This window comes from Notolepis coatsorum (genome assembly GCF_963971535.1).
Source record: "Notolepis coatsorum genome assembly, chromosome: 2".
Taxonomy (NCBI): domain Eukaryota; kingdom Metazoa; phylum Chordata; class Actinopteri; order Aulopiformes; family Paralepididae; genus Notolepis; species Notolepis coatsorum.
Window position 1 is genome coordinate 206,069,923 of NC_140166.1, and position 21,929 is coordinate 206,091,851.

The 21,929-nt window shown below is 43.4% G+C and overlaps 1 protein-coding gene across 2 annotated transcripts in view; it reads right to left on the reverse strand.

The window, feature by feature from the left end:
* Nucleotides 1–358: 358 nt before the first annotated feature.
* actl6a (actin-like 6A) overlaps nucleotides 359–21,929 on the reverse strand; it is a 30,817-nt gene continuing 9,246 nt past the window's right edge. The window contains exons 4-14 of one of the 2 annotated variants that reach the window (XM_084307583.1): nucleotides 20,872–20,972; nucleotides 19,965–20,062; nucleotides 16,742–16,836; nucleotides 13,801–13,907; nucleotides 12,214–12,303; nucleotides 10,526–10,587; nucleotides 10,319–10,433; nucleotides 9,951–10,031; nucleotides 8,460–8,555; nucleotides 3,902–3,988; nucleotides 359–1,053 (exon numbers count right to left, since the gene is read on the reverse strand). In XM_084307583.1, coding sequence (XP_084163709.1) covers nucleotides 973–1,053; nucleotides 3,902–3,988; nucleotides 8,460–8,555; nucleotides 9,951–10,031; nucleotides 10,319–10,433; nucleotides 10,526–10,587; nucleotides 12,214–12,303; nucleotides 13,801–13,907; nucleotides 16,742–16,836; nucleotides 19,965–20,062; nucleotides 20,872–20,972 — 1,013 coding nt within the window. In that variant the 3' untranslated portion in view covers nucleotides 359–972. Of the gene's footprint in view, nucleotides 1,054–3,901; nucleotides 3,989–8,459; nucleotides 8,556–9,950; nucleotides 10,032–10,318; nucleotides 10,434–10,525; nucleotides 10,588–12,213; nucleotides 12,304–13,785; nucleotides 13,908–16,741; nucleotides 16,837–19,964; nucleotides 20,063–20,871; nucleotides 20,973–21,929 lie in introns of both variants that reach the window. The other variant, XM_084307582.1, reaches the window with a different exon arrangement.

A 21,929-nucleotide genomic window follows, 5' to 3' on the forward strand; every position in this document is an offset into this window, starting at 1 on the left:
TACTTGTACCACACTGGAGTTGGATGTCAGACTTGAGATGGGAATCAAAACATCAGTCATCATGTTCAACACATACTGGTTATATACACTGAGTTGCAAGTTTGTTTTGTAGTCTCCTTGGTCAAGCAGGAGATATTGCAGCTATACAAAAAGAGCAAATTTTCTACTTTCACTAGTATGCACTCTGCTAATAAGGAATATCTTGCTTACCTCGTATGCTGTCTATACTACTATACACTGTTTGAAAATGTAAATGACCCTTAGCTGCCAGAGTTGTACCCTTCCTTCTGACAGAACTTGTATGTCGCTTTGGATGCTTTGGATGAAAGTGTCAGCTAAATGTAATGGTATAATGTGCTGTATATTCATAATAACTTTATTTTGTATAGCACTTTTCATACAGAAGTTGCAGTTCATGGTCTCAATGGGCTGGTAACAATTAACCTTAGTATCAAAGTACTCTTTGTAAGAAATCACTTAACAAAAAAAGGATTTATTTTCAAAAGACGGCATGTTGCTAATGATAACAAGTAAAAATTAAATACATATTTCAACTGTAGTTAGCCCCTCCCCCCAATATGCAATGGTGAGACCTGACTGGTGTTTCCTTATGAAAAGCTTATTCACTACATCAAAAGAGGCTCAAGGACAAACACCATTCGCCTCCCACTGGTTAATGTTATTGTACATCCACTAACACTGCCCGAATACGTCTCACCTAGATGACATGTCAAGATAATAGTGAGGCAATGGACACATTGCCATGACAATGGAACAAAGGAACTTTTTTTTGTGGAACATCAACAAGGCTTTTCTACATAAAAGACGGATAGACTTGATGCTTAAAAAAAGAACAAACAATCTACAAAACAACGGTGACTGTCCATGGGTGTTCCTGAGTCCAGGCCAGAGGTGGAACGAAACGTCATGGTTGTGGAGATGGCAAAGACGGCGGCGGATTTGGCGGTGGAATCAAGGGCACTTCCTGTCCACACACTGTTTACCGCCCTCCTCGTACTCCTGCTTGGAGATCCACATCTGCTGGAAGGTTCCCTGTGAGACACATCACCGTCAGTTCAGTTTAGTTTTTCTTTGCATTTTCACTTTTCTCCCACCCCGATTTGTCATTATGCTTCATTTAATTTCAAACCTTTATTTAAACTCGAAAGGCAACTGAGGTTTCCCTCATTTACAGTCACGTCGAGTGTACATACAGAAATAAGCACACACAAAAGGCATATCAAATCATAACCATAAGACAACAAGGCTAACAATAAATTAAAACATGTACAACTCGATTGACAAAGGTTGGAGATCAAGGTTTTAAATGAGGAGAGAATCTCAAGCTTTAAGGACCGTTGGAGTTCATTCCATGAGCTAGAGGGGCATCATAGCTAAATGCAGATTTACCCTGTTCAGAGCAAACTATGGGAACCTTAAGGACCAGCCAGTCACTAGAACGGGTTCCATAGGTAATAATGATGTAGTTAGTATAAGGAGGCAGCTTACCAATATATGCTAATTCCCTCCTGGTCATTGCACTACCCTACTGTCCTTCTGGGAAGGGTGTGTAGACTACCTATGCCTCCTCCCATAGATCCCCTCCCTGCAGGTGCCATGACCGACCAGTAGGAGTAGAAATTGCAATGACCAGGACTAATCATACCCCACCGGCTTCCCACTACGACCGACCAAGCCGGAACCCCAGGTCTCTGTGGTGGTACATTACCCAACTGCCCCTCACTTCATGTCTTAAGTTAAAACTCACTTTGTTACATACATCATTGAATACAATAGGATTACAGGATGCCAGTATCACTTCATTATTTCTCATTGTCAACATAGCTTAGGAAAAGACCAACACATACAATGCATTTCTCCTACCTACAAGTATGGTCCATTGAAATATACACAAGTCATAGAACTTCAATGTTATCCAGAAAAGGATTAAAATAAGTCAGAGCTGTACTGTTGATTTGGTCAGCATAATCAATTGTTCTGAAGACCTTTACCTGTACCTTTGCCTTTGTTTGTGAGCTGTGTTTAATGATTTTAGCATACAATAGGAACACGTGGCTTCCTGGTTGAAACAACACTGGCCTTATCCTTTAAAAGCATGAGAGTGTACAAATACAAGCTATTTCAAAGCTCTGTGTCCTTGCCTCATATACTGAGTTTCCCTGCCTGCTAGAAAAATATAAAGACCATTGAAAGTCATGATCTGTCCCTTACTGTTAAGAATCAAAACAAACGAATACAGGACAATTACAGGGTAAACAGATAAAATGTGATTTAAGTATGAAATAATGGTCATTTTCAAACCATAAGAGGTTTTAAGTTATACTTTATTATTCCCTTGGTGCAATTGGTTGTCTGCATTTGACCTATCCTAACTACTAGCAGTGGGCAGACACAGACGGAGGCCTGGGGACCAACTCCAGTTGTAATGCCAGTACCTTGGTCAAGGGACCAACTCCAGTTGTAATGCCAGTACCTTGGTCAAGGGACCAACTCCAGTTGTAAATAATGCCAGTGCCTTGGTCAAGTGCACTGACAGGGAGTATGTACCTAGCACGCATGTCCTTTAGAAGCTAGAACAGGTAGAATATATAAGGCTGGAGTTACACCTAGGCTGTTTTTCGTTTCGTTTTTCAGGTGAATTTCGCAGCCGAGTTAGACATTCGTTTTGCACCTTGAGCGCTTTCGTTTTGTCAGAACAAGGCTTGGTCAGACCACAACGGATCTCGTAACGTTAACACAGCGCACCCTAACTCCTTGTGTATTCTAGCAGTGTTTTAGAGGTTATTTTGTACAGTACCTTTATCTGCACTGAAACATAAATTTCTACAGTACATGCAGTTGTTGGTAGATAACCGTGATTATGTTTATTTATTTATCTATCTCTCTGTGAGCAAAACCTATTAATATTACATATGTGTTGGCGGAATCGCGTCAATGTTTGTTATGAATAAAACGCCAGAAAGTTACAAAGTAGCCTACAGTTGACAGCTGGGCTGTGTTAATGTTACAATGTACAGTCCCGCGAAATAATGTTATGAATGCGCGTTATGGCATTGCTCGAGGCAGGAGAGATGAGGCGCGCGGGGCATGGGGGGCTCTGCTGCTCGGTGCTGCTCGAGACAGACAGACAGACAGCCCAGACTGGAGAGATACACGGTGCTGCGCGCGGGCTGCTCCTCGGCCGGTGCTTGGTGCTGCTCCCCCGGGCTCGAGACAGACAGACAGACAGGAGGGATATACACGGTGCTGCGCGCGGGCTGTAGGTTACACTCTACTGCGCACGGACGTTGGTGAGGGCACGCAGATGGTATCTACTGCGCATGGGTGTTTTCGCAACAACGGCTCCGTGCAAATTACACAAATGTTGTCGGCAAGTTTTGGCGCTACTCAAAAACGGAAAACACAATTTAGCGTTTTCAGTAGGGCCACAACGTATCCGCCAAAATCCGCATTTCTGTGTAAAAGGGACAGCAAACGTATTCAAACGTATTAAAAAAACGACCACAAAAACACTAGTCTAACCATGGCCTAAGACTGGAAGTGACTCCAGGTACCAGAACCGTAATTACCCTGATCTTCACTGCTACAACTAGTTTGAGATGAAATACTGCTAGTTAAATTTAGTAGTATAGACTAAGATCATTATAGGTATAAAAAAAAAAAAAAAAATTGTGATTTTCATAAATCTTGTTTGCTTTTAACATGCTTGTTTGCTAAAACGCATGGCTCTTGGTATCCAATTTTAGCGTTGTGGAAGTTCTCTGGTAACAATACTTTCCCGATATCAGACACCAGTATCTGTATACTATACATCGCTAGCTGTGTGACATTAAATCAGACCTTGCATCAGAATCAGAAGTCGTCTGTGTTTATTACTCACTAGAGACGCCAGGATGGAACCTCCTATCCAGGCGCTGAACCTTCGCTCCACCGTTGTGTTGTTGGCTATCAGCTTCAGCCTCATGCTCTGCACACAAGGAACAGACAACCAGACATTAGATGCTGCTAGAAAACAGTGTTCACAGCGGTTTACAATTTGTTTCCTCACATTCACCCACTAACTCACACATTCACGGCAGAGGTGCCAACCTGCTCATCGGGAGCAACTTCGACACGCAGCCACAGGAATCGAACAGAGAAGCTTTCCGATTACCAGACGACCGCTCTACCTCCTGAGCCACTGTTGCCCCATTATGCATTACACATTATTAGTTACTCGTTTTAGAAGTACTTATGACTCCCTTAAAACAGTAATGTGTTACACTACTTTTAACATTAACAATAATGTAGTGGCCGACTGTCATTCCTGGGTTGTTGACAGCCGTCCACGATGCACCTGCTATTGTGCCTTTTCACTCTGTACCAAAGTTGTAGATGGTGAATGAATTGAATGTCCACAGTTGCTCCTCTTACGGTTTACAGGGTTTATTGTTGTCCAAGGGTAAATTATAGTGAATTAAGGGTTAAACAGAACAGTCGTCAATTGCTCCGTGTGGTCAGTTCCAACAGTAAAACAGTGTTTGAAGGTAAATCCTCCGCAGGTGCATGGCTCATAGTAATCACCTAGTGGGCTATATTGGGTGGTGAGCCCCCTAGTGTCCAAACATAAATGGTTCAGTGCATGGTTCTAATACATAATATAATATATATATAATAATAATATAATATATATATATATAACATAATATATATAATAATAATATATAAATCCACCAAGTCGGTTTCTGCCTCTACAAATAACATAAACACTACTTTAACATTAACTCATTCACGGCCAGCCGTTCTATCCATCCTTGTACTCAATGGGCCACCGCTTTAAAAGATAGGGATTTTCACTGTGCGTCACAGTGTTTGTAGGGCTATATCTATATTATAGCTATGGAGACAATACTATGGCTCAATTGACAGTAACTATCCCTCGTTCAACATGTGAAAAAGAATAAAATGTTCATGTATACGTTCGCGTGTTATACCGTGGTGAATATTGTATAGTTTTCAGAGTGATCCTGGCTAATTCCTGGTAACTGCGTTATGGAGCGATATGTGAATTGTGCTAAAAGCGTTCGCGTTGCTCGCCTGGACACGCTACTATTTCCAAATCAAAGGGTATATAATAGGTATTATACAATGGCATGCAAATTTCTTGATTCTGATTCAGTCAAGTTAGACGTTGTTATTTCGTATAACACACTCCACGTGACCCCAGATCCCTCCCACAACCGAATTACTTTTTTTTTCTGTCTGAATGAATCCGCCATAGACAGACAAATGGAAGTATGAATAGCTTTTGAACGAATCCTCCAAAAAAGATAGTCAACTGGAATATGTTAGTTCGTTACACATATGTTGGATTATGTAATTGGTTTGTCATGACCCATTGTGAAACAAAATAAAACATTTATTTTTTATTTTTTATACCATTGGATTGATTGAAAATTTTATTAACAGGTTGCAGAATGAGTACAATACAGTACGGCTCAATACACACAATTGTTAAGGGGATGCAGACCAGAGAAAGACTTTAGTCTTGTTTACATCAGGGACCCCCATTTTCAATTCATCATAACATATATGACATACATGACATACAGATAGACAGTACTGCTACATCTATACATTTATGACATACCAGATTTACAAATACAGTACCGTTTGTGATACAAAAAGAGTCTAAAAAAGAGAGTATATACATTTGACAAAGAAACTGTACATTGGAGGAGGTTGGGTAGGTGGGGTGGGGAAACTACATTGGAGGTGGGTGGGGTGGGGGTTGGGTAGGCGGGGTGGGGGGTAACTGTACATTGGATTATCGACGAAACCTTACTTGGTCCCAAGAAGAGGGTCTTGTGTATTATTGGGTTAGGACATTTACTGTACATTGGAGGGGGTTGGGTTAGGACATTTACAGGGGCCAGTTTCGAATTGCAGTCTCCCGTAGGTGCTCTTTGAGAGTGGTTTTGAAAGTGGGTAGTGATTCATATTCCTTTACAGCTGTGGGGTAGGGCGTTCCACATTTATGTGGCATAATTGCGAAACGTGTTTAGTCCCTTGTTTGAGCCGAACCTGGGTTTAACATGGTTTGTGGAGCTCCCTCTGGTGTCTATGTCTACTAGTGGATCTACTATTGGATCTACTTTCTCTGTGGATGGTTTTGTGAATAAATCTCCATTATGCTTCAATTACTGTGTGTTTATTGTATAGCAATAAGGTTGGGTGAATTGGGCCATTGTAGGGCTGGGCGATATGGCCAAAAACGTTATCGCGATAAAATTATAAAATAATTTTCATATAACTCGATATCGATAATTATCGTCGATATAATGTCTGTCAAGTTTAATTAACTTCTTATGCCCGGCGCCGATGGACGGGCTATTAATAGACTTGTTTTGCTGCTGCGAATGTCTCGAGTTGATGTCGTCATCAGTCCGCGCACGTTAGCAGTTAGCCAGAGCAAGCGGTGTATGTATCCCATGACAATGTACTAAATATGACCCTAAAATACTCTGTTCCGCCCCAATACATTGCAACGACGTCCACCGTATACCCCACACTACTATAACCGTGGCCTCAGAATTCACGCCACACACCCACTCGGCACGTAAACTATAAAATAGCGCTGTGCAAGCTAATTATCCTAGCCAGCCTTGTTTACTACTTGAGTCCTACCTCTCTACCCAGAGGTGCAGCGCGGGTCTCCTTCCGCTGTCGGCCATCTCCTTCACTGATTGGTTGTTAGTGCGTGTGCTCATATCCAAGCTTGGAAAATCGATATATCGAAACTTTGCGACCACGTTTCATGTTTATTTCGAGGAAATAATTTATCGCGATAGTTATCGTTATCGTTTTATCGCCCAGCCCTAGGCCATTGTATAAAAGCATTACATCACTTTAAGTCGTGTGTTATACTCATTAGATCACGGCTAGGGGGGTCTAACGACCCTCAGCTGCGCCTCAGGCCTAACAACCACCCCTAGGCATGATCTAATGAGTATAACACACTCCTGCGCGTTTTTTGATGCTTTGATCGCAAGCAACAGCATTCGTTTTGAATACTACACATACGTTGATCGGCTGGATCGATATGAAATCAATGTAGGATCAAGAAGGAATTGACGTCAGATAGTCCTTACCTTTGATCAGGGTTATTCCAAAAAGAATATTCCAATTGTCTGATCGCGGTTTCCAGTATTGATGTCGATCGGGTCCCTGACATGAAGAGTGTGCTGAACGTGTTTCGAAGTGCTCGGATGAAGCGATTTACTTGGCTTGGTCTAAATTCTCCGCCCGGACGAAATTAGATGTGACACACAGTATGAAATAAGGTTTCAAAGGGTGGGCGATACTGCCACCTAGCAGGATGCGGCCGGTATTGCACTCTCGGGATCTCAGAATGATTTCCTATGGTAACACAGAGGTCCGTGAGCCTGTAATGAATAAAAAGTGTTTATTGCTCAACGGTTGGCGAGCAATCACGTAATATTACCTGTTTGGCGCAGAATGAGTTAATATCAACAATAACATAAACACTACATTATCAATAACAAACACTACTTTAACATTAACAATAATTTACGCTTGCTCTCGCACAACATTTGAAATGTCAAAATTCCATAGTTTCGCAAGACACCAACTTCCTGGCTGGATTTGAAGATCGTGGTCAGTGTTCAATATGATTTATACTGTTAGCGGCTGTTGCTGGCAGTTGTCTAGACCACAACTGAAGATGATTCTTCGCAACAAATATCATCAGTAGGCCTACAAATACATACAACCTGCAGTTATATCTATCGCAGTTGTTTACACACACACCTGCAACTGTCACCCAGCCTTTTAACTGTAATTTGTCTGTTCTGCTTCATGCATTACATACCGTGACATTTTATTTGGACTGTATTGATCTATTTGTGATGTGAAATAAATCTCGGACCGGCTTAAGAGGTTAATTCTCCCTTCTTTCCAGACCTGCGTAGGAAGCCTGTATTGCAACAAGTGCAAATTCGCAAAAGTTGTGACCACATGCATGCATACACACAAGTGTGTGTGTGTGTGTGTGTCTTTGCCCCGTGATCAAGCTTTACACAAAGTTTGGGAATGTTATGTGAATCCGTTTAGAAGTTATGTGCCTTCTTGTTACTCCCCTTTTTTGGCACGAACAATCGATCAGCTGTCCTCTGGATCATGACCAACCATTCCACAAAATCTTGTGCGAGTTTGTGAATTTGGAAGTTATGTGCCTTTTTGACCAATTGGCATGAACACACACACACACACACACACACACACGCACACGCACTTGACCTCCATGCAAACCTTCAGCCTCCTAGGGCGGAAAACCGTCACCGCCAGAGGGTGGGGGAATTTTGCAGACCAACCGACCCGACAGAGTGACCTATAGAGCAGCTGGTCGCAGCTAATAAAGAACAGAGTCGGACACTCACAGGAGGGGTCTTCTGGGAGAGCTCTCTGTTGAGGCGGTCGGTGAAGCCCTGGATCAGTGTGTTTCCACCAGTCACCACCACGCTGCCGTACAGACCCTGAGAGACATTTCATGCCAAGACCGTGAACACACAGCAGCCGGAAGTACAACACATTCTAATCAACAACAGGCAGTGGTTCCCAAAGATGATTCGAGAGATGATTTCCAGAATGTATTGATTTCATTAAAAAAAAAATATATATATATATATATATATAAAAATAAAATGTATTATGCAGTCAGGCCACTGAACTTAGAAGCAGGCCAGGCCAGTGTTTCTAGTTGCAGCGGCGTGATAGTTAGATAACCTAGGTGGGGAACAACCAGGAGATCACTGCAACAGAGGGTAACGCAGTCTAAACTCACACAAGTTGGAGAACTATCTCTCTCTCGCTCACACAAAGAAAAATCCATAAAAAACAGTGTTGTAGGGCGCCCCAGTGGCGAACCACATAGCGCGCTCAGCCGCGACACGGCCGATCCGGGTTCAACTCCCGAACCCGTCGTTATTTGCCGAATGTCTTCCCCCCACTCTGTCTCCCATTCCTCCTCTGTCTCTCTCTACTGGACTGCCCAGTAGAATAAATAAAGCGATAAAACGCCAAAAAAATATATTAAAAAAAAAATAAAGAAAAAGTGTTGTTGCTAATCATTGACACATGCTAGACTGTAATAATCCCCCCCAGAAAAATCTACTTTGCATTCGATATATTGCAAATATTTCACTTTTTTGTGTTTTTAATTTTTTTTACAACATTTGTGATGCCATCACACACACTGGCATTTAAAGGGTACAAATTCAAAAATTCCTGCACCAGGATGCTGGAAATTAAGTCTTTGTAACAAAATAAATCCTGGTGGGGGACCCCCAGCCCCTGCTTAAAAAGTGGCCTGACTGGGGCTATATTTCGCACTATATTTCCTGACCTGAATGATTTCCCCAGTCCGGCCCTGGTTAAAAGCCTCCAATGCTTATTACTGCGTGTGTGTTTGAACATTTGTATGTTTCAACCATACATAAAAAAAAAAAAAATTAAAAAAAGATCCCACTTTTTTTTATACCACCCCTATAATAGTGGGGGTCGCGGCTCTCTGACACCGTTATTTCGGGGGCCGCGGCCTGAGAACCCCTGGTCTAGACCACGGTTGAAGATGATTCTTCACAACAAATATCATCAGTAGGCCTACAAATACATAAAACCTGCAGTTATATCTATCGCACAGTTGTTTACACACACAACTGCAACCGTCACACAGCCTTTTAACTGTAATTTGTCCTGCTTCATGTATTACATACCGTGTCATTTTATCAACACTACACATTCTAATCAACAACAACAAGCAGGTGGTCTCATAGAAAAGGAATAGAAAACAGTCGTATGTTGTAAAAAGTTGTAAAGTTGTAAAAGTTGTATGAATTGCAACTGAAGTCTACAAAGTGACCCATAGTTACCGGCCGAATGTCGATGTCACACATCCCCACACTGGTGGTTACTACGTGGCCGACTCCCAACATGGTGTTACCAGACAGACCCTGCGGAGGAGAGCAAGCAGCACACAGACCATTACAATAAGGAAGTGGAATATTACACCAAAACATTCAACAATAGATCTGGAAGCTTGAAGGCAATTCCTAGCCGTCTTAACAAACCATCCAGATGATAGTATTAGATTAGATTCAAATTTATTGTCATCATAGAATTAGAATTGACTGAACTCAAAAAGATTTTCCCCACTAGCCGACATCGTCATATAACCTCCGTTGGACCATTCTAATTGTTTGTTGTACTGCGCTCGCCGCTACCGAGAAGCGATTCTCACCTTGGCGTTGGAGGGATCGAAAAGGCCCTCTGGAATCTTCAGCCTCTCCGCTCCGAAGTCACAGTTGTAGCCGTTGGGCAGCTCGTAGTGCACCGTGGGCATCTGGGCCGCCACCCTGAGCAACACACAGTCGGATGTGTTCAGTTACTCGCCGCCAACATTGGCAGCAGCTGACGGCGGTCATGGGGAAAAGGAAAGGTGTCTTACTGTTCATCGTAGGGCGAGTCTGACACCTGCAGCACAGCCGCCTGGAAGTCCTGGATGACGGTCTGCAGACGGGAAGGAGGACAAGTTCACAGGTTCAACTACACTTCCCTATCGGAGATCTACAATTCAGATCATTTTAGCTTCCTAAGAATACTCTAAAGCAGCTATTCCCAAACTGGGGTACGCCAGTTTAAGGCTGTTTCACACGGGGAGCGATAATCCGCATGCATTCTTGCTCTGATCAGCAGGAACGCACTGCGTCTCATGTGAATAGCCGACACAAAAACACAATCGCTCCGCAAGAAAACGCAGGGCGATATGCGCGCAGCGGGGAAAGCTGACCACAATCCAGCTTTTGTCGCGGGCGGGCATGTGCACGAAAAGAGCATGTGTGCGACAATTTCACGGGACCGGGACCGCACCTGGCCTCCCGCTTGCCGCTCCGCCCCTCAAGATTGTCCTCGCCTCCAAAATATTCGCTGGCCTCTCATTGAAAATGAATTACCGCTCCCCGTGTGAAACGGCCTTTACATTTCCAAACAGTCCAAGGTATTGAATAGCCTACTCTCACTGCCAAAAACAAACCCAGCGGAGTTATGCGCGTCATGTCAAGCACACCCTTCTCATTGATCTGGTGAGTCAATCACAAATTGTGTGAGCTGATGTGCAAATATATATATATATATATATATATATATGAGAGGCTAAATAAAGAGCTAATTTATTGATAACTCACTCTTATATAATATATGCATTTTTATATATATATAGCAGTGTAGCAGGATTACAAACATGGCTAAATTAAATTGATTGCGTGCTGTCCCTGGTGCTAGAGAGGGTACTCAGCGGGAGGTTGAATGTCTGAGGGGGTACGGAACGGTACATTAAAAAGTTTGGGAAACACTGGTCTAAAGTAATGAGCAAGCAGTATGTATAAGTATAGGATATACTGTATATTCTTCTGTCAGAGTCTCTAACAGACTGATAGAATGGACGTGAAATGCCTGGATCTTAGGGCATCGTCCCTTCATTATGTGCCTATTATTCAGTGTATTATATTCTTATGACACCATGTGACTTGATATGTAAGGATTTCATTGTGTAAGCGTGTTCACGCACTCATACATACATACCCTCCTGCCTCCTTGTAGCGGCTGCCGGTCAGGGGAGGGGCTTTTATTTTTTTGTCTTTTAACTGATTTGTGGGGCCAGTTCTGAGTGTCTACAGTGCAATTACAATCAGAACCCTGGTTCCTTGATACACAAGTGGCGACAATCTATCCCAAAATTAACAATCTATCCCATAATGAACAATCTATTTGTATCAAATAGATTAGATTACATTAAAATGTATCGTCATCGTATAGCACAAGTACAGTATAACGAAAAGAAGTTTGGCATCCAACCAGAGTGCAAATGTACCAGTAAAGTGCAATAGTAATATACAATGTACAGGTGATTAAACTGGTTATAAAATATATAAAATTAGTACTACTGAGTGTAGTGCAAATAAGATGTATGTACAGAGTAATATAATATGTACAGTGATACAGGTATAAAGACAGTATGGTAGTAGTCATACTGGCCAGCAGCAATAAGCAGAGACTGACTGGGGGGACTTTTATGAACGCTCAGGGTCCTTTTTCTCCTCTAGCCCCTGTTACAAGTCCTAGCCGTTTGCTGCTTACGTTACACATGTAGTTGTGCCAGGAGCGCGTGACTTGAGGTAGTTTCTCCTTCTTCTTCCAGCTGGCTGGGGAACCCTCACGCACAGCATCCTGCAATATCAAAACACTCTGGTTGGCAGTGGCCGTTAGCAGGTGTGGCTGTGGCAGGTGTGGCTGTAGTGTGACAGTGTCAGGTGTGACAGTGGCAGGTGTGACAGTGGCAGGTGTGGCAGTGTCAGGTATGGCAGTGTCAGGTGTGGCAGTCTCAGGTGTGGCAGTGTCAGGTGTGGCAGTGGCGGCAGGTGTAGATGAATCATGGCATGATGGAATTGAACATATTCACACGGTGACCAAATATTTTAGCAACTATTTTCCTAGTGTTAGGGAATCACACAGCCACAGAACCAGATCTAGCTTAGTAACCTGCATTCTCCAAGGTGTAGAACAAATATGGGACAGTGCTCATTGGGCTCACACAGGAGCGGAATGAGTTGCCTTTGACCATCAAAAGGGCTTGGACCTGTACAGTTTCAAGGTGAACGTTAATAGGAAGTGGCTCATAGAAAATGTCCCAGAGTAGCTCAGTAGATGGACAGCGGCTTCCTGCTTTAGTGTATGAGATCTGTATATTCTATTAATAATGTTGTATTTTACTTAACATTTTTACTTTTAGCATACTAAAATAATATACTGTAGGCTGATGATAATAATGTTCATGTGTATACTATGTGCTGCTGAGACCAAGGACCACAATGGAAATAAGTGTGACTTTTTTGTGCTATCCTTGATACATTTTAGGATGCATGACTTGTTGGAACACACTGTATTTTCATAATTGTCAAATAAACTAAACTAAAAACATGGCGGCGATTTTGCTCTTATGCCGGGCTCAGGTTGGGATTCCACCGTGTGAATATGGTCAATGGAGTACAGACAGACAGATAGGATGGTATGGGGGGACACACCATACATGAATGCCAATGAAAACTGCTTGTCGTCGTGACACATCATACAACACTGACAACGACGCATGATGGCAATCATGCAAACATCGCTTTACAGCACATTCAAGGCATGTTTGGGACTTGTGATCACATGTCAACATAATGCAATATGTGTCCATTCTCTTTAAATAGAGGTGAGGCAGAATATAAACTCTTGCATTACTAGTATTAAACCCCCCCCCCCCCCCCCCCCACACACAAGTCATCACAAGCAGTCACTTCAATCCAACATTGCATGAACATTCATCAAACTGTACTCGACGACCACATGTTAATTTGCAGTTTGAAGCCAACTTAGCCAAGTCATGCAGTGATCAAAACCAAAAGGAAACCTATATAATTATGTAAAAAATTAATAATAAGTTATCACCACAAAATCCCAACAAAAAAAACTACGGAACAACGGAGCGTACCGCATGGCCATGCACACACACCATATTAAGACGTTGGACGTAACAACGGATGGGTGTCAGAGGGACAGCGAGCCGGTACATACCTGTAAATAGTGACATTATGTTCTACAACCCCCCACCAAATAGCACCATGAAGTGAGATTGGTGAATCTCGGGAATGAGTAGTTTTGACTTACTTTGGCAGGTCTCACCTTTGATGCAATCATGTAAGGAGGGACTATTTCAACGCTAAGCTCTTGAAATAGCTCTCTACATTGCATACTCATAAAGTCCCCGGCCAGGGGGGACTTCACGATGCCTACAGGAGGAGAGAGGGAAAAGAGAACAGGTTACTAGTAGTTGTTTATAGTGGAGGTTATTTAGACCAGTGGTTCTCAGCCTTTTGGGTTTGCAACGCCTGGAAACAGAGCATGGACAGAGTGGAGAAACAGAGGGGTTCAGGGACAGAGCATGGACAGAGTGGAGAAACAGAGGGGTTCACGGCCAGAGCATGGACAGAGTGGTGAAACAGAGGGGTTCACGGCCAGAGCATGGACAGAGTGGTGAAACAGAGGGGTTCAGGGCCAGAGCATGGACAGAGTGGAGAAACAGAGGGGTTCACGGCCAGAGCATGGACAGAGTGGTGAAACAGAGGGGTTCACGGCCAGAGCATGGACAGAGTGGTGAAACAGAGGGGTTCAGGGCCAGAGCATGGACACAGTGGTGAAACAGAGGGGTTCACGGCCAGAGCATGGACAGAGTGGTGAAACAGAGGGGTTCAGGGCCAGAGCATGGACAGAGTGGTGAAACAGAGGGGTTCAGGGCCAGAGCATGGACAGAGTGGAGAAACAGAGGGGTTCAGGGCCAGAGCATGGACAGAGTGGAGAAACAGAGGGGTTCAGGGCCAGAGCATGGACAGAGTGGTGAAACAGAGGGGTTCAGGGCCAGAGCATGGACAGAGTGGAGAAACAGAGGGGTTCAGGGCCAGAGCATGGACAGAGTGGAGAAACAGAGGGGTTCAGGGCCAGAGCATGGACAGAGTGGAGAAACAGAGGGGTTCAGGGCCAGAGCATGGACAGAGTGGTGAAACAGAGGGGTTCAGGGCCAGAGCATGGACAGAGTGGAGAACCAGAGGGGTTCAGGGCCAGAGCATGGACAGAGTGGAGAAACAGAGGGGTTCAGGGCCAGAGCATGGACAGAGTGGAGAAACAGAGGGCTTCACGGCCAGAGCAGAGCATGGACAGAGTGGAGAAACAGAGGGCTTCACGGCCAGAGCAGAGCATGGACAGAGTGGAGAAACAGAGGGGTTCAGGGCCAGAGCATGGACAGAGTGGAGAAACAGAGGGGTTCAGGGCCAGAGCAGAGCATGGACAGAGTGGAGAAACAGAGGGGTTCAGGGCCAGAGCAGAGCATGGACAGAGTGGAGAAACAGAGGGGTTCAGGGCCAGAGCAGAGCATGGACATAGTGGAGAAACAGGGGTTCACGGACAGAGTGGCAAACTTTTTTTCTAACATGATTAATGACTGGAGGAGGGCTTTATACTTCAAATAATCATTATTTCACAAGAAAAAGATTATATTGATGGCCGAAGAGCAAAACCTTCCATCTGAAACGTGTTGTTTTCTTGCAGAATACAATCTTTTAAGGATACCCAATACAATACACTGCTTTTGGACTATATTACTATATTATGGTAACAATACTGATCAGGTATTAGTGTCTCGCAAAGTCCAGATAGGAGGTTTTAATTTTTTACACTTAACCATTAACCACTACAGATGGTTAACAGTGTGGTAGTGAAAGGGTTAACCTTATGTAGTGTGGTAGTGAAAGGGTTAACCATCTGTAGTGAAAGGGTTAACCCTCTGTAGTGTTGTATTGGAAGGGTTAACCTTCTATAGTGTGGTAGTGAAAGGGTTAACCTTCTATAGTGTGGTAGTGAATGTGTTAAGCATCTGTAGTGTGGTAGTGAAAGGGTTAACCGTCTGTAGTGTGGTAGTGAAAGTGTTAACCGTCTGTAGTGTGGTAGTGAAAGTGTTAACCGTCTGTAGTGTGGTAGTGAAAGGGTTAACCTTCTGTAGTGTGGTAGTGAAAGGTTAACCTTCTGTAGTATGGTAGTGAAAGGTTAACCTTCTGTAGTATGGTAGTGAAAGGGTTAACCGGCTGTAGTGTGGTAGTGAAAGGTTAACCTTCTGTAGTGTGGTAGTGAAAGGGTTAACCGGCTGTAGTGTGGTAGTGAAAGGGTTAAGTCTGTAGTGAAAGGGTTGTCTGTAATGAAAGGGTTAACATAAACGCATATATAAACACCCAGAGTCCTCCTGATACATCATGACCTTACTGAGCCCGTCCTTGATGACCAGACATAATACACTCATCCTGACGAGCCTTTCCCCTCACATCCCATGATCCACTAGAATTACTTCATTGATTTCTTGGCGACGGCTCCCTCTATTAATATGCCAATCTGTGCGCCTGCATCGCCCTCTCTCCTCTCTCGCGTTTCCCCGCGGCTCTTGTGCCAGAAAGCCTAGCTCTCGAGGTCATGCCACCGCAGCCGCCGTTTCCTGAAACATTAGCTTTCAAAAATATTTTCCTCTTTTGAACATGAGGGGATGATTTTGGGGGGGGGGTGGATATGGTGTCCAGACTCCTGCGCGCAGGTTTCTCTTTACATCGTCCTGCTGGCGCGCCTGTTCGGATGTGTTACAGCGAGGACGCATTACATCCGCTCTCCATAAGAAGTTAATAATATCAGGTTTGATTTCTCACCCTACTCGACGAGCTAACTGATTTAGGACTCAAATTACAACAATGTAAAAAGAAAATGTGTTCCTCACATGCACTCACACATTCACACACCGATGGCGGAGGCGACCATGCACGGTGCCAACCTGCTCATCGGAAGCAGTTAGGGGTTAAGTGTCTTGCTCAAGGACCCGCTGGCCGGGAGGAGCGGGAATCGAACCGGGAACCTTCCGATTACCGCTCTACCTCCTGAGCCACTATCACCCTGTACATGTACAGGAGTTCTACCAATATCGCCAAACTGCCTTCCTATGTGGGAGCTTAATGAGTCGCTGGATGAACCGGGTGAGCTACCGGTATGGGAACCTGAAGGACGAGCTACAGAAAGTAGTAGTAGTAGTGGTTACCTTGTTGCAGGACGTAGCCGTCGTGCACCGGAATGGCTGTGGTGTGTGTTGCTCCGCTGTCCAGCACCAGACCTGTGGATCGCCCGTTGGCAAAGCTGTGATATTCGGGGGTCAAGGAAAACGTGGTTCTCCAGGAGATCAGATGTCAAAAGATCTTTAGCAGAGTTCAATCCTTAACAGTCCTCGTGAAAAGAACACTGATGGGCCGAGTTCAACAGATGAGGAGCACGTTCAGCCAGACTCCTCCCCTCCCCCCGCACCACAATCGCCTTCTGTCCACTGTCCAGTAGCCATCAGACTCTTAACCCCTTCTTAAGCCCGACCGTCCCGGCATCGGGCCGAGATTTATTTCACGTCATAGATTAATACAGTCAGTATTAATTAACGTTGCGTTTCTTTTTCAAATGTAGCCAAGAGTAAAGACCCTAACCCTTATCCCTAGCAGTCAAAGTGTATTCAGCACTACGTTTGTTTAGCAATGATTTTAAGTGTTATTAGCTAAATATGAGTTTATAGAATTCCCAGAACATTGAAACCGGATGATAGACGCAAAGAAATTACGCTGTCATGAAATTGTTGTAGTCCTAAGAAAGAGGAGACCCAGGGCTTTCGATTTGACGTTGAAATTTCATAAAACTACATTACCCAGCTCACACCAGCCACTGTCGAAGCTGGAGCCGGCTGATGTGAAAATAATTTTTTAACGTTATTTTCTTGATTATATGTCACGGGTCGAACAAACCCAAACGTTAATTGCCATAAAATACAACGTATATTGTTTCTTTACCTTTCTGTGAACGTCTACAAAAAAAGACAATTTGGTGAAAAATGCCAGCGCTATGGTATGGACAATTTGGACATTATACAAAAGTAACTGCACTTAGAGTAGATTTCATTCAATCTTTGCTGCCCTGTAATGGGCGCCTGGTGGTACTAAATCCAGATTTAACTCTGCCATTGGAAAGAGAAGATTTGGCCCGACCCACAGATGTATGACCTGGCGATAATACGGTAATTTATAGGCCTGATATTTTTTTTTTTTTTTCAAATTATGTTTTTGGTAGATTTTTATTTTTTTATTGGTTTTTACTACCGGGGCAGTCCGGTAGAGAGAGAGGAGGAATGGGAGACAGAGCAAGGGAAGACATTCGGCAAAGAACACCGGGTCCGGGAATCGAACCCGGGTCGGCCGTGCCGCGACGCAGCGCGTTGCGTGGTTCGCCACTCGTTCGCCCCAGGCCTGATATTCTATATTCATATTTCAAATTGCATGTGTCCGGATGGCAAAACCCCCTGTAAATCATCTGCCCTTTATTTATTTGCTTAGATTTTTAGTACGCTTGATCTCAAGAAAGTGCTGAATGAGCTCAGTGGCAATTTTTTACATCTGGTCAATGTTAGCATGGCGTTATTCATCGTCAAAGATGGAAAAGAAATTAAATAATAATAATTCATATTCTCCTTTGGTTCATTACAATTTACTCAAACATAGTAACAGACAATATTTCTGACACTGGGAATCCATTCCCTGAGGTCCATAGATGTCCCTAGATACCAAGACCATGCAAATGGACCTTGTAGAAGAGGAGCAATCTTCCATTTACTTTGGTATATACTTTTAGGCGAATTTTCTGAAAATATGGCTAGGGCTTAAGAGTTTAAAATCACCATGAAACGGCTAGCAGAATGCTATATGATTCCACATATTGTTTCCTGTAAAAACAGGAAGCTGGGGAGGGACTTGTCGTGGATATTGATTGGCATTTATAGTGGCCAATAGTGCTGAATGTGCATTAACACTTTGGCTGCCATGGGTTAAATTAATTATCAACCGTAGGTTGCCGGCTCTATTTGTCTATAGAGAAAGTCCCCTTCTTTGCAGGGCTATAACTTTTTAAATTCTATTGCTACATTGCCATTATTAGGGCCCATTCAAAGTCCTATATGTATTGTTCATTGTGTAGCAACGTTAAACTTTTTCATTCACATATTCATAGTAAAGTATGGTCTAATGTATAAGTATGTTTTCATCTCTTTCTGCAGCTTTCTCCAGAACGTGATCTATAGCCCCAAATACATTATATTGATGATGCAATACAGTTTTATGGCAATCAGCGCGATATAAAAAATTCCAACTAGACGTACTTCTAGAAGTTACTACACGTCATCTGATGTTGACCGGATGGGCTAGGGGGCGTTTATAATTCCGTGGGCAGCGTTATACCAATCATCTAATGTGGGTCAAATGTTGATAATAGCAGTTAGTATCGAAGACGGTAACTTTACACGCTAAAACTCACCCCAGTCTCCGCGCGCCGTTGGGCGATCATCGTAGAGTAGAAATTTTACCATTATGGGATGTCGATTTACCCGGTCCATCTCCAGCTTGTATAATGGTATATACGTCCAAATCATGCTGTTTATCGAGTTATTGGCAATCGATCGCTATGTAGTGTGTCGAGATCGAGTCCCGGAACCTATAGCTAGTGCCCGGAAGTAATACGGCCGACCAGCACAATCTCCATAGCACTTCCTGTTAAGCGATTGCGCCGATCAGCCACCAGATGGCGCTCCTGAACCGCCAGAGAGCTCAGTGGGTCCTCCTGGTGGATCTCAGGCCAGCGGAGGGGAAATATGAATCCGATCCCAGATTTTTGAAATATTGATATTAAAGACGCTGTAAAGCGTCTTCGGCAACTTGAGCATGGCCGGGAATGACATGTTTAGGCGTTTTCCGGCAGCCAAAGTGTTAAGGTCGACCCATTAGCTAGCACGCTAATGTGAGCAACATAGGTTAGCAACATTATTACACAACACTAGTAACGTTAGCTAGCAAGCTAATATTGAACATTTGTTCAAAGAGGCAGAGTGCTAGCTCAGTTACAATGTAATGTAAATGCCATTCTAGAAAGCATTTAACCGTTTTCCAGAAAATTACAAAAATCTATTTTGATTTCATGGGGCCTTTAACTACTAAACCCTGCACAGACCTTCGGGCAGTGGGCTATTATCATTATCAATACTGCAGTATACATTATCTATAATTTTATCGTCATTCTATTACCCTGCCTGTACCTCCCCTCCCCCATGCTGCTATGACACCTGAATTTCCCAAAGGGGATCAATAAAGGAACTTTTTTTAACTTGATCAAAACAATATGTTGATCAAATGCACCACTGCAAAGTGGCAGAGTTGCTATGTCATCATCTTGGTGGAGGATACGAGGACAACACTGCTGTCTTGCAGAGGAAGAAGGCGGGAATGTTGTAATGCTCAAACATCAGCTCTGTCAGCTTCTCCCGCTTCGCTCGCGTGTTCCACTGTAACGTTAAGACACAAGACATGAGTTACTTCACTTATTCCACTGTAACGTTAAGACACAAGACATGAGTTACTTCATTCATTCCACTGTAACGTTAAGACACAAGACATGAGTTACTTCATTCATTCCACTGTAACGTTAAGACACAAGACATGAGTTACTCCATTCATTCCACTGTAACGTTAAGACACAAGACAGGAGTTACTCCATTCATTCCACTGTAACGTTAAGACACAAGACAGGAGTTAGTCCATTGTATACCATTGTGTCACAGGACAAATTCCTAGTGTACCTTAATTGTATTTGGCATATTAAGCGTTTCCGATTGCGATTTGTAGCACCTATTGCATACCGTTGGTTTGAATGCATTGGCATTGTACAGTTGGCATCCAACTAGAGTGCAAGTAGCAGTAAAGTGCACAGACATATATAAATACAGTGTAGGTACATGTGTAATGTGCACAGATAAATGTATGTACATTGTGCACAGTGCACAGCATGAATATGCATACAGATACATACACAAGCATATATACAGATATAGACATGATAGATGAATACACAATGTGCAGTGTTATCATACAGTGCTATAATAATGTATACTGTATAAACCATAGCTTTGACATGGTGATACAACGAAGGTAGTGAATGCAGTGTTGTGGGCCATGTAAGCTGCACAACATAATGGTGATCGGCTTTAAAAGATCTATTGGTTTACATGTGCATTATGGCCTCTATGCTCTTACAGCACGAGTGCCTGGCATTACACTTATATACACGACAACTGCTAGGAAGAAAACAACCCACCGATGCTTCTGACATGAGCACTGGGTGGAGGCTTGGCTCAGACTTGAAGTGCATCTTGTAGGTGTGATCTAGAATAGCCTGGAAACTGTCCCAGTCCTCGACTACGCGGAAGTAAGGGGAGAGAAAACAGAGACAACATTAAACCTGGGTGGAAGACCACAGTTAACTCTGTACATTGCACAAAACGACACCTTGTAATCTGTGTGTGTAGCCTCACTAGCCTGAGAAAGAGAGCAGTCAAACCATCTTTAAGCTAATTAAGCACTGGTACAATACAACAGTCCTGAACCACACGGGTCCAGGCCTAGGGAGCGACGTCACAAAAAGCCTCCCGTCTTTCGTCGTCGCTGCTGGGTCAGTCGGCGGAGAAAATAGAGCGATGATGAGCTTTTTTAGGGATCATTTGAGCACAAGACGTCGTCATTCCGGGTCAGCTCTCTAAGGGGGCCCGCGGTCCCGCGGCACAGTTCCGCTGCAATTAAGATCGGTGTCACACTTCACTCTAAATAGCCCCACAGCCCAACCACCCTGGACAGGATTGTGATTGGAATCATCAGCTAGGTCAGCGTGCAGGCGCTCCTGCTTCAGACCCACTGATGATGAAACCGCTCATGGAACAGTGCTCTTTGGCAAACGTGCCGTTGAGTTCAGCCTATTTACCACCCGGGAACGCATGTGCCAGAAGGTCTGGTGAGTTAGAGAAACGTTTAGCAGACTTTTTTTTTTTATTCTTTTTTTTATCAGCTTAACCTCTTACGCGCTAGCCATATTTTCAGAAAATTCACATAAAAGAACATACCCAAGTAAATGGAAGATTGCTCCACTTCTACAAGGCCCATTTGCATGTTCTTAGTATCTAGGGACATCTGAGGACCTCAGGGAATGTATTCACAGTGACCGAAATATTGTGTCTGTTACTATGCTTGAGTAGATTGTAATGAACCAAAAAGGAGAATATAAATTATTATTATTATTTTAATAATTATTTTAATATTTTGAAAGTGAATAACACCATGCTTACATTGACCAGACGTGAACAATTATTTACAGGGGGTTTT